This window comes from Littorina saxatilis, linkage group LG2 (genome assembly GCF_037325665.1).
Source record: "Littorina saxatilis isolate snail1 linkage group LG2, US_GU_Lsax_2.0, whole genome shotgun sequence".
Lineage (NCBI taxonomy): Eukaryota > Metazoa > Mollusca > Gastropoda > Littorinimorpha > Littorinidae > Littorina > Littorina saxatilis.
Window position 1 is genome coordinate 38800355 of NC_090246.1, and position 13070 is coordinate 38813424.

A 13070-nucleotide genomic window follows, 5' to 3' on the forward strand; every position below is an offset into this window, starting at 1 on the left:
GTCCGGTTCGGTGCCAGACCATCCGGACCAACAGAGGTGGTCGGGTGGTCCGGACCGGTCCGGTAGGGTGGTCCGGTGTTCCGGTCCGGTGTTCCGGTCCGGTCCCGTACCATCCAGAGGTCCCGTTCGGCACCGAACCATCCGTACCCACAGAAGTGTTCGGGTGGTTCGGTCCGGACGTGGACACACCGCACCATCCGGACCCGTAAGTCCGGTGGTCCGGTGCCAGACCATCCGGACTAACAGAGGTGGTCGGGTGGTCCGGTCCGGACCGGACCACCGGTCCAGTACCGGACCATCCGGACCCGTAGGTCCGGTCCGGTCCCGTACCATCCGGAGGTCCCGTTCGGCACCGAACCACCCGTACCCACAGAAGTGTTCGGGTGGCTCGGTCCGGACGTGGACATACCGTACCATCCGGACCCGTAGGTCCGGTTCGGTGCCAGACCATCCGGACCAACAGAGGTGGTCGGGTGGTCCGGACCGATCCGATAGGGTGGTCCGGTGTTCCGGTCCTGTGGTCCGGTCCCGTACCATCCGGAGGTCCCGTACGGCACCGAACCATCCGTACCCACAGAAGTGTTCGGGTGGTTCGGTCCGGACGTGGACCTACCGTACCATCCGGACCCGTAGGTCCGGTGGTCCGGTATGGTCCGGTTCGGTGACAGACCATCCGGACCAACAGAGGTGGTCGGGTGGTCCGGTTCGGACCGGACCACTGGTCCGGTACCGGACCATCCGAACCCGTAGGTTCGGTCCGGTCCCGTAGCATCCGGAGGTCCCGTTCGGTACCGAACCATCCGTACCCACAGAAGTGTTCGGGTGGCTCGGTCGGACGTGGACATACCGTACCATCCGGACCCGTAGGTCCGGCATGGTCCGGTTCGGTGCCAGACCACCCGGACCAACAGAGGTGGTCGAGTGGTCCGGCCCCGACCGGACCACTGGTCCGGTACCGTACCATCCGGACCCGTATGTCCGGTGGTCCGGTGTGTTCCGGTTCGGTGCCAGACCACCCAGACCAACAGAGGTGGTCGGGTGGTCCGGTCCCGACCGAACCACTGGTCCCGTACCGTACCATCCGGACCCGTAGGTCCGGGGGTCCGGCAAGGGCCAGAGGTACTGTCCCGCACCGGACCCTAAGGTCCGGTACGGTCCCGTACCATGGGTCCCGTCCGGACCAAACCCGGAGGTCAAGTCCAGTCGGGACCCGTGGGTCCGGTTCGATCCCGACCCGTAAGCCTGGAACGTTCCGGACCCTTGGTCCGGACCATCCGTCACCCGAACACCAGACGCTAAGGAATGGCGTGGGGTCAAGACGGTCCGGTCGGAGGTGTCGGTCTGAGCAACAGAAACAATGTTCCCGTCGCCCTGACCATTCGACAGAAGTACCACGTTCTGTCGAACACCTCCACGTCCAGTAACTAGTCGGCCGGAGCGTCTTAACAAGAGGGACAGCCACCAGTCACACGGACGTCAGAGGGAACCGTAGTAGCAGTGGTCGTAGGCACGAAGCCTGAAACCCCTGCCCCCACAGGACCGCCCTGAACGGGGTCAATTCGCATCCCAACCCCAGCGGGGAGGGAATTCAGAGACCCCGTCATCTCCTCCGATCTCCCCCCCCAGGAGGCCGAAACTACTGTCGAAACAGCAGCAGACGACCCAGCGAGGGAGTTCAGAGGAGGACCCGTGTCCCTCCTGGCTTCCACAGCGGTGGAAACCGAGGAGGGCACAGGAGAGGCACCGGAAAAAGGAAGATTTTAATGCCAACTGCACCCGGTGTTCCCAGGCGGTCACCCATCCAAGTACTAACCGGGCCCGACGTTGCTTAACTTCGGTGGTCGGACGAGAACCGGTGTTTACAACGTGGTATGGCCGTTGGCTGTCAAAACCTGAGTCTCTCCAGTAGCCCCTAGATCGGATTCACCAACCCCCAAAGAGGGTTGGGAATCGACCTGCCCCCGGATTCGAGCCAGGGAGGAGAAGGAAACCTTCCCCCCAGGCTTGAAACCGGGAGGAGCTGAAGCCTGAGACTGAGGGCCGGACAACGGCGTCGAAGGGGGGGAAGCCTGTTCCACTGAAGGAGAAGGAGAAAGAAGCTTTTTCTTTCTCCTCGACCTTCCCCGAACCTTCGACGGCGCAGCCCCGCCCGAAGTCCCAGGCTCAAGCCCAGCCTGTTTGAGCAAGCTCGCATTGAGCTTGCTCAAACAGGCTTTCTCCGCCCTCCCTCGCCGCAAACGCAAAGCGTTTGGGGAGGGAGAGTCGGAGCGCCGAAAGATCCCCTTCTCCGTGCGTAAAACATGACGCTGGGCGCCCGGAGAAGGGTTGCCCCCGGCAGACTCTGGTTCCGTAGAACCAGAGCCCAAAACAGGACGAGACATCCTACCTCGCCCTGTACGTACCCTTAAAGACCGAGAATTAACAAAATTCAAAGAAAATTTAGGTCAATACTCAAGTGAATGCGGCGAAACGAGAAGCAGACGACCGGTCACCACGAAGTAGGACGGGAGGCACGCCGAGTCCGCCACACAAAAACGGAGGCACAAGTTGAAGGAAACACAACGTAGCCTCAAGCCAGAAGTGGAATAACACACAATAATCCAACAGGTGATAGTCCACACAGAAAAGAAGCCTCTTAGTCCAAAATAATCCGGGAGCGTAGCAGAAACACAGCCGGTCTGACACGCGCGAAAAAAGAAAGAGGACGCGCCACCTACATCCTGTAAGGGGGAAGCACTCGGACAGTGCTTGGGATCCACGGTGGCGCATGGTTATGGGAGATAATTGTACCCACTCAGCGTTTTGTCCAATTTTTTCGGCCTATAATAGATAATGTGCAAGAATAGTACTGTCGAGGTAAGTGTTATATTGACATATATCTATATGTTTTTGGAATCAGCAAATGATGGAGAATAAGATGAACGTAAATTTGGATCGTTTTATAAAAAAAATATTTTTTTTTACAATTTTCAGATTTTTAATGACCAAAGTCATTAATTAATTTTTAAGCCACCAAGCTGAAATGCAATACCGAAGTCCGGGCTTCGTCGAAGATTACTTGACCAAAATTTCAACAAAAAATGAGGGCGTGACAGTGCCGCCTCAACTTTCACGAAAAGCCGGATATGACGTCATCAAAGACATTTATAAAAAAAATGAAAAAAACGTCTGAGGATATCATACCCAGGAACTCTCATGTCAAATTTCATAAAGATCGGTCCAGTAGTTTAGTCTGAATCGCTCTACACACACACACAGACAGACAGACAGACAGACAGACACACACACACACACATACACCACGACCCTCGTCTCGATTCCCCCCTCTATGTTAAAACATTTAGTCAAAACTTGACTAAATGTAAAAAAAATGGGTAATAAGAAAGACACAGGGGGAGCGAAATGTCAAACACAGACAAACAGACAGGAAAATGAAAAAAAAAGGGGAGAGCCATGACAGAACAGATAGATGTAATGCACAAAAGTAATAAACCGGAGTGTGAAGGTAACTTGCCTGTCCATTGTTGGTGATGGCCCACACACTGAGATACCCTGGTGGTTGACCAGGCAACATCTGACCCCCGACAGTCATGTCGATGAAACACTCGCTCTGTTCAACCACCTCCATGTCTGACACCTGAAACAGTATTTCATTGTCACACTGACTAGTCAAATTTGAAAATGATACAGTGGAACCCCCCAATTTAAGACTTCCTCCTTTTTAAGACCCTCCTTTGTGAGACCCTCCTTTGTGAGACCCTCCTTTGTGAGATTTTTGAAGGTCCTAAAAGGGGAGTTCTGTCAGCGTTAAACTTGTTTTTTGTTTGAGCCCAGCACACAAATTCAAAGGAAAAGAAAGTAGGAAGAACCACTAAGTTCAAGTTTTGATACGGCAAAGCATCTGCACTGTTCAACTGCTTACTTCAACTAAGCAATATAGCTTGAAATGAATGCACACACACACACAAACAAGCACAACATACATGCACACACACACACATGCACACAAAGAGATAAACCAAATTCAAAGAATAACTCAAACTAGTCAAAAATCAACCTGCTCTATTCCAATCCAAGGTGACTAACTCCTAAGTGAAATTATGCACAAAAACTCAATGTTGCCATGGATACTTACAAGTGCCCATGTGTTTGTGGCAGTGTAGCGACAGAATCGGATCCACTTCCGTTTGCGTACACAAGAGTTCCAGCAGCTCTGTGCTGTCCATTTACCTGTGAAGTTGACTGCATACTGCCAGCCCTGGTTTGAAAGAAACAAAAAAAATATGCTTAACCAAATCCTCAATATTTCCATTCCCGCAGTTAAAATCAAAAAGAAATTAACATGCTGACAATGACATTGACATGCATAAACCTCTTCCTTATACAAAAACTCAAATGTCCTTTGTCCCAATAGATTTCTTCTCTCATGAGTCTTCTTCTGCTAGAATCCAAATCAGTCTCTTTCTCAAAGTTGTTTTTACATTTAGTCAAGTTTTGACTAAATGTTTTAACACAGAGGGGGGAATCGAGACGAGGGTCGTGGTGTATGTGTGTGTGTGTGTGTAGAGCGATTCAGAGTAAACTACTGGACTGATCTTTATGAAATTTTACATGAGAGTTCCCGGGTATGATATCCCCAGACGTTTTTTTCTTTTTTTCGATAAATGTCTTTGATGACGTCATATCCGGCTTTTTGTAAAAGTTGAGGCGGCACTGTCACACCCTCATTTTTTTTTTAAATTGATTGAAATTTTGGCCAAGCAATCTTCGACGAAGGCCGGACTTTGGTATTGCATTTCAGCTTGGAGGCTTAAAAATTAATTTTTAATTTTTTTAAATTTTTTTGTTTTGCTTAACGCCCAGCCGACCACGAAGGGCCATATCAGGGCGGTGCTGCTTTGACATTTAACGTGCGCCACACACAAGACAGAAGTCGCAGCACAGGCTTCATGTCTCACCCAGTCACATTATTCTGACACCGGACCAACCAGTCCTAGCACTAACCCCATAATGCCGGAGCAGCCACTAGATTGCCAATTTTAAAGTCTTAGGTATGACCCGGCCGGGGTTCGAACCCACGACCTCCCGATCACGGGGCGGACGCCTTACCACTAGGCCAACCGTGCCGATAAATTAATTAATGACTTTGGTCATTAAAAATCAGAAAATTGTAATTAAATTTTCTTTTTTATAAAATGATCCAAAATTACGTTCATCTTATTCTTCATCATTTTCTGATTCCAAAAACATATAAATATGTTATATTCGGATTAAAAACAAGCTCTGAAAATTAAAAATATTAAAATTATGATTAAAACTAAATTTCCGAAATCGATTTAAAAACAATTTCATCTTATTCCTTGTCGGTTCCTGATTCCAAAAACATATAGATATGATATGTTTGGATTAAAAACACGCTCAGAAAGTTAAAACGAAGAGAGGTACAGAAAAGCGTGCTATGCAGCGCTAAACAGACTCGTTAATTTCACTGCCTTTTGCACGAGCGGCGGACTACGGTCATTGTGAAAAAATGCAGTGCGTTCAGTTTCATTCTGTGAGTTCCACAGCTTGACTAAATGTAGTAATTTCGCCTTACGCGACTTGTTTCTTTCTGCAAAAGTAAACACTTTTATTTTCTTCTTTTCAGTCCACTTTGTGTTGGGTTAACACTATTGTGACTAGCACTGCCACGGCGTTTACGTCCTGCCTGCCCAAGCTTGCCACCAAGAAACTTCCCAAAAATCAGTAACTGTAAAGAAATCTGTCTAGCAAGCTTGAATTAAGTCCAATCACCACCAAATTGTGTGTACTAATTCAAAAATGGATGCCCAGTTCAGTCGTGCTATTTATAAGTTTGTCACGCGATTTGTTTTAGCAAAGGGGGGTGAAAGGGGGGTAAAAGGGGGATAATTTGTGTTTTTTAACGTTTTTTTGTGTGTGTTTTATTTTCTACTGCTTTTTTTAAAAGTTATTTTTTAACAGAAAGTATTATAAATAATGTTATAACCAAACAAGGTGTAAAACCTATGAATTAGCTGAAATATTGTTAACATTGTACACAGAAATAAGGAGACAGTACAAAGAAAAAAACAAGCAAATCACGCATTCACTCACAGCATCCTGACTCAAATGAAACAAAACTGTAGATCTAACACTCACCAAATGATGTCTAGGTAATCCATATTGAATATAAGTCACATTTTCACAACAAAGTACCAACTGTACACCTATGAACAATTCCAAAAGGATTTGAAGGCTCCAGCCATCCATTGTTATCAGTGCTGCCACGCCCCCATAGCTCCTGCACGATTCCGAGATACATGTTCGTCTAGCAGTATCACCGCCAACCACGTGTAGTTTGCCGACTCGTACTAGCAACAACGGGACTGTTTCTTCCTCACTTTCACTGCTTGTATCGCTTTCGTGAGGCGAAAACGATACGTCCGAATCATGCTCTACGGGATCCTCTAGGTCCAACATCCGGAGAATCTCCTCCCGAGACAAGGCTCGCCTTTGATTCATTTTTTTTCCTCAAAAACGCACACAAATCAGGCGGATTTGCAAATGGCAGAAGGGGACGCCAAGTGTATCAAGGGAAACAACTCAATTTATTTGCAAGCTTCAAAAACCGGGAAGCAATCACGAGTCGTGTACCTTGTATGTCTAATACTAAAATAGTCGCTTCCCGTCCGTGGGCGTTGCAGCGCTATTACTAATATAGTCGCATCCCGTCACGAAAGTGTTAACTGTTCAATCAATACAACTGTACTGGTATTCCCTTAACTCATTGTCTCCCAGGTATGGATATATCCGTACCCACTCATATGGCTCTATCTGACCTGGTACGGATATATCCGTACACACAGTCACTTCAGTCGCTTCCTGTAACGTCGATCTAACGCCTGCATTTCAGCGTGTTGATACACAGTTTCTACACAGCTACTACAATTCTGAGTGACCTGCTGCAGCACAGCTGGTCTCGGCTAAAAAAAACTTGGTCAACATAGGTGGGGTAAAAAGTGTTAAGCAACTCCAATGGTAATTCTTTACTTTTGCACAAACGGAGGAGGAAGCACAGTATTTACCCCTGTATCTGTGCATATTTCTCCCTGCAGGTTTTCGTCAATGAACCAGTCCCCCTCCCAGTCCCAGTGAGCAGACGGCAGCCTGATGTTTTCCTTGGGCAGGTAGATGTCTCCACGTTCATCACTCCATGCACGCCTGTCTGTCGGCAGCAGGTTGGAGCTGCGATATCCACTGAAGGGAGACCACCTCTGCAAAGTTGAAAAGGTGAGCATTAAAGTTGAGAGAAATATTCACTTGAAGGAAAAAACAAAAGACAATTTATTGCCATAATATTTTTTAAAGGGGTCTCGCAATAACTTCATACACTTCTGGTTTCAAGGAACCGCAAACAAGTATTTAGAGTTACACACAGAAATGTACCAACACAGGTATTCAAACACACGCACACATTTACACACACACACACACACACACACACACACACACACACACACACACACACACACACACACACACACACACATGTTTGCAAGCAAATGCACACACACACATGCAAGCTCATGTATACATACTATTATCATATATTACTTACACACTCCTGGATGATTCATGATTGTGAACGAAAACTCTTGGCTGATTTAGTGATAACCACATCAACATGTGTACGCAATTCTCTACACACACACACAATTCTCTACCTGATTCTCATAAGTGGTCACTGGCACCCTGATAGGAACATCACTGGGCAGAACGTAAGTGTAGACCCGATGGTTATGCCCCACGGCCCATGCACACCAGTCGCTGGCGGCAAGTCTCTTCACTCGCACGCCGCCATCATACGAACGTATCAGCTGCTTGATGTTGCGCTCTGAAGCCGTAACTGTGAACACATTGCCGTTGCGGTTGCTGATCCACAGCCTTGGATCCTTCATGGCGCATGGGTTGTAGGATTTGAATCATGCAGGTGATGCCTGCCCCTGGGTTAGGTTCTATTTCAGGTGATCATAATAATATAGGTCTGCACCCTGCAAACAGAATGAAAATAAAATGAAGAAAAAGACAAGACTGAAGTGCTTCACAGCATTTCAAACACTTGCATTCTGGAGAATGCTCTAACACACACACACACACACACACACACACACACACACACACACACACACACACACACACACACACACACACACACACACACACACAGGGACACACGCGAACGCCAGATATGCCAGTACTATCCTTAGCGGACGATGAAATTATTCAGTTTTACTGCGGAACAGAAATGCCACGGAAAAACCTGAATAACCAAATTTTGTCATCATTCAGCGCGGCATTTTTTTTTCCGAAGCAAAACAGTTTTCAACGGAAAAACTGAAATGAAGAATGCTGCACTAAAACATAACTGTTGTTTTACTGCGGAAAAAGTTCAAATCCTTTTTCTATGAATCTTTTTCTTGCTCAATGTGAGATTGAAGACATACGTGTGTTCCCCCTCTGCGGAGAGATGAACTCATTCAAAATTACCCAGAACACGTGCATCGACAAAAGATCTTATTTCGTTGCCGGAACTTCATAGTTTGATGTCACAGCAATGGCAGTTGAGCATTAATGAGTGCTGCCCTTGGGCAGATACGACTACAAATTACTCCCGTAAAATAGATCATAAGGGGTCATCATTTGTCAAACATAGCACTACTGTAGAAGTACATTACATGTAGTGAAAAATTGAGCACACTGGCTCGATCAGCTGCCATAATTGCACTTGTCAAGGTAAATGACCACACGCTTTCTGATTGGTCCTCATGTTTAACTTGATAGAGCAATATCAGGCAGGGGAAGAATGATACGAATTAACGCTTCTCTGTCATAGCATTGGGTTTTTTTTGTGTGTTACAAATTATTCTGAAGAAAAAGTGAGAAACTGCCAAGTAAAAAGCACTTAACATTATTCTGCAGAAAAACTGTTTTGCTTTGGAAAAAAATCCTGATGCTTTTGCGAATGATGAAAAAATTTGGTTATTCCATGGAAAAACCTGTTTTGCGCAGCATTTCTGTTATTCCGCAGTAAAAACGGGTACTACTTGTCTCCGAAAACCCCTGAAAACCCCATCTAGACTAACTAAATCTATCTTCAAAGTGAAGTATTGGACATGCCTGTGAAAAGTAAGCCTGATTCATGCTACATGCACCCTTATATTTGTGTTGAGAGCCGGATTTTCGATGAAATCGATGCAACAATTTCAATGCAAGGGAGGTAACTCTTGTTACTCGAAAGCACAAGTATTGATGACATCATGTGATTAGTGCTTCTGCTCCTTCGTAAATCCTCGCACAAACACAAAAATAAAGCCATGAACGGTGAAAGTTGCAAATATAAGTCATGATTGCAAACAATTATGTAACAAAACACGATCTAAGGACGAATTTTCTTAATTTCTGATGAGTTTTTTTTCTTTTTTTCGGAGGTTCAGGATCAGGATCAGGATACGATACATTGCAGGAACCTTTTTAGGTTATCATCGCAATGGAGACGAGATCGAGAGAGCGCAACCCCTCAAAATTTAAAAATCTTAATAAAAAGGGTTTAATTTTTTCTTAGCCTATTCTCTTTTTCTAGGGAGGTCAGTTTGTGGGGCTAGGGGGGCGGTTGAAGAGCAGGTGGCATCCGAGTGACACCCCCAGCCTTCCCCCACACGCAGATCCCCCAACCCCCTATCCCTACCAAATTTAAAAGCAGGTTAAGAACATTCTTTGGTGCTAGTGCGGAGTGGCACCTCCGCTAATCGCTGTTGAAAATGTAGCGGCAGAGCTTGCCCGGACAACCTTCTCCTCCAGGCTATTCCACTCTGCTACTGTCTGCACAAAGAATGAGCATTGATACTGCTCAACTTTTGCGTCAGGGACCTTGTAGCCGCGGCTGTTGCTGTAGGAATATTTGGTGATGATATTACTTGTCACATGGTCGGAGAATATTTTCGGGCGAATTTCCCTCTTAGTTTTGTCCATCGGGGTTAGAAATTTCTCCGGGGGGAGAGCTGGGATATGTCCCTCTATGATGCTATAAAGGGTTTTGAGACGCTGGTGTTTCCTGCGTTCCTGCAGTGTGGACAGTCCCAGCTCTTGTAGCATCCGGGTTACGCAGCCTGGGTCTCTGGACCTGTAGTCCCTCGTTATGAAGCGAGCGGCCTGTCTCTGGACCCTCTCCAGTCTGTTTTGGTCTTTGGCCAAGTAAGGGTCCCATACCGTTGCACCGTAGTCTAGGGCAGATCTGATGAGGGAAATGTAGGCAAGCCGTCGGCATTCCGGAGGGCAGCTGCCCAGGTTTCTCCGGAGGAAGCCAAGAGTGGATCCTGCCTTTTTGCAAATGTTGGTGATGTGAGTTGACCACTTCAAGTCTGCCGAGATCTGGATTCCGAGGTATGGACTTTGGTCCACCTGTTGTAGGATCACACCGTCAAGCTTGTAGTAGTAGGATGACTTGGTTTTGGTGGGGAGAAAGTAGCACTTTTTTGCGTTGAATCGCATTCCCCAATCTTCAGCCCATGCTTCCAGCTTGCTAAGGTCCTCCTCCTGAAGGGAGATGTGGTCCTGGAGGGAGTGTATCTGCCGATACAGGAGGCAATCGTCTGCAAACAGTCGTACTCTTGTGTTTGGGCTCACATTATCTGGCAAGTCATTTATGTGACATAAAAACAGTAACGGGCCTAGCACGGTGCCTTGGGGTACTCCTGATTCGACCGCAGTTTCTTCGGAGCTTTCTCCCTCCAGTACAACCTTAATGTCTCTGTTCGTCAGGAAACTTGTAATCCCCTTGTGGACTGGACCCTTGATGCCATAGTGCTGCAGCTTGTGTAGTAGTTTGGTATGGGGCACAGTATCGAATGCCTTGCTGAAATCAAGAATGATGACATCCGTCTGGAATCCTGCATCGTTGGACTTCTGGAGGTCGTGCATAGTTGTTAATAGCTGGGTCTTGCATGAGAATCCGGACCTGAAGCCGTGGTTCCTATCTGTCAGAATGTCATGCTTTTCTAGGTGTTCACGCATGTGTCGGCAGATGATGTGCTCGAGTAATTTGCAAGCAACAGATGTCAAGGACACTGGCCTGTAATTTTCGGCTCTGTTTCGGCCCCCCTTCTTGAAAACACAAGCTACATTGGCGGTCAGCCAGTCTGAGGGTAGTTTCCCAGATTCCAGAGAGTGGTTGAATATATGCAGGTCAGAGGTGCTGCAAGTATGTCAGCGCAGTTCTTCAGTACCTTGCTAGGGACTCCATCTGGACCACAGGCTTTTGACGGGTTTAGGTTTCGGAGGAGTTTTGCCACACCTGCTTCCCTGATGGTAAGGTCTTCAATCGTCGGTTTTGGCGGGCCTTTCATCTGCGGTGGTGGGGAGTCATTTTCTTTCGTGAATACCAAACGGAATTGTTTGAGAAGGATGTTGGCTTTAGTCAAGCTGTCACTGACAAGTGTGGTCCCCTCTTTCAGTGGTGCAACGCCAGTTTTGTCTTGTCTTCTGGCTTTGACGTACCTCCTAAAGGGCTTGCTGTTGTTATCCTTCATTCCTGCTTCGATGGTGTCATTCACATACTGTTGCTCCGCCTTCCTCATCGCTCTCCTGCACTCTTTTTGGCAGAACCTGTAGTTGGACCAGTTCTTGCTCTGTTTTGCCTTCTTGGTTTTCGGGGTTTTCCGGAGACAAGTAGTACCGCTAAAAACCAATAATGTCAATTACCATCACTTGCTTAGGATACTGTGACAACCTCAGTACTCACCACTATCCAGTAGTGCTGATTAGCAGTGCCAGGAAATTCTAAATAAAAAAAGGTTCATTTTACCAACTACCACTACCCCTTCTAGATTCTTCGTGTGCCTGTGTTACTTTGGTTTTTATATTATATATACATGTAATGGACTGGGTGGCCGAGTGGTAACGCACTTGCGCTCGGAAGCGAGAGGTTGCGAGTTCGACCCTGGGTCAGGGCGTTAGCAATTTTCTCCCCCCTTTCCTAACCTAGGTGGTGGGTTCAAGTGCTAGTCTTTCGGATGAGACGAAAACCCGAGGTCCCTTCGTGTACACTACATTGGGGTGTGCACGTTAAAGATCCCACGATTGACAAAAGGGTCTTTCCTGGCAAAATTGTATAGGCATAGATAAAAAAAAATGTCCACCAAAATACCCGTGTGACTTGGAATAATAGGCCGTGAAAAGTAGGATGGCCGATGTGAATGCGTGATGTATTGTGTAAAACAATTCCATCTCACAAGGCATAAATAAATCCCTGCGCCTTGAATATGTGCGCGATATAAATTGCATAAAAAAATTTTTAAAAAATTAAAAAATTAAAAAAATTAAAAATTAAAAAAATAAAATTAAAAAATTTAAAAAAAATAAATATCTGCGCTTAGAACTGTACCCACGGAATACGCGCGATACAAGCCTCATATTGATTGATTGATTGATTATATATGACATAAAGTGATAAACGCTCGTGTCACTTGGCAAAAAATAATTGTGTGCAACATAATAATAAGCGCTGCATGGCCTGTAACAGTACACAAAGAAATCTAAATGTTCATCAGCAGCAACATCCCGATCCCGTATTAACTGTGTGTACTGCTGCATCAGTGCATGCATGGTTGTCCGCGGTTAGTAATTTACGTTTAACTGACAAGATACAAGCATTTAGTGGACTGTGCAACACAGCTGGTACTTTTTTCTACTATGACGCAGAGTCGCTGATAACATAACTGCAAAATATCCCCAAAAGATGTGATACAAAGCTCCTCGAACACTTACTGTTAAACTGCGATTCTTGTTTGGGCCTTCTTGTTTATAAACAAACCACGTGAGCGGAAGAGGAAGTAATGTAAGTCGGAATGTTATTTTCGCTTTGATTCGTGAGGTGAGACGACAAATAGCTTACCCCCATGCAAAGGAAGTTCAATATTCATATAAAAGCATAATGGCACAACTATACATGGAATTACGTGCCTAAGAAATATTACTATTATTTCAAATCAAATTAAACTACAAATAAATGCAAA

At 46.3% G+C, this 13070-nt stretch overlaps 1 protein-coding gene and 1 non-coding gene across 2 annotated transcripts in view; both read right to left on the reverse strand.

Annotated features, from left to right (window-relative positions):
- Positions 1–12876, reverse strand: part of LOC138958946 (tectonin beta-propeller repeat-containing protein 1-like) — a 45541-nt gene extending 32665 nt beyond the window's left edge. Inside the window, exons 1-5 of the mRNA XM_070330292.1 lie at positions 12823–12876; positions 7725–8051; positions 7086–7274; positions 4136–4258; positions 3515–3637 (exon numbers count right to left, since the gene is read on the reverse strand). Coding sequence (XP_070186393.1) covers positions 3515–3637; positions 4136–4258; positions 7086–7274; positions 7725–7958 — 669 coding nt within the window. The 5' untranslated portion in view covers positions 7959–8051; positions 12823–12876. The remainder of the gene's footprint in view (positions 1–3514; positions 3638–4135; positions 4259–7085; positions 7275–7724; positions 8052–12822) is intronic.
- LOC138960581 (5S ribosomal RNA) lies at positions 1765–1883 on the reverse strand. The gene has a single exon (XR_011454055.1). It is a non-coding gene; the product is annotated as a 5S ribosomal RNA (ribosomal RNA).
- Positions 12877–13070: the final 194 nt, after the last annotated feature.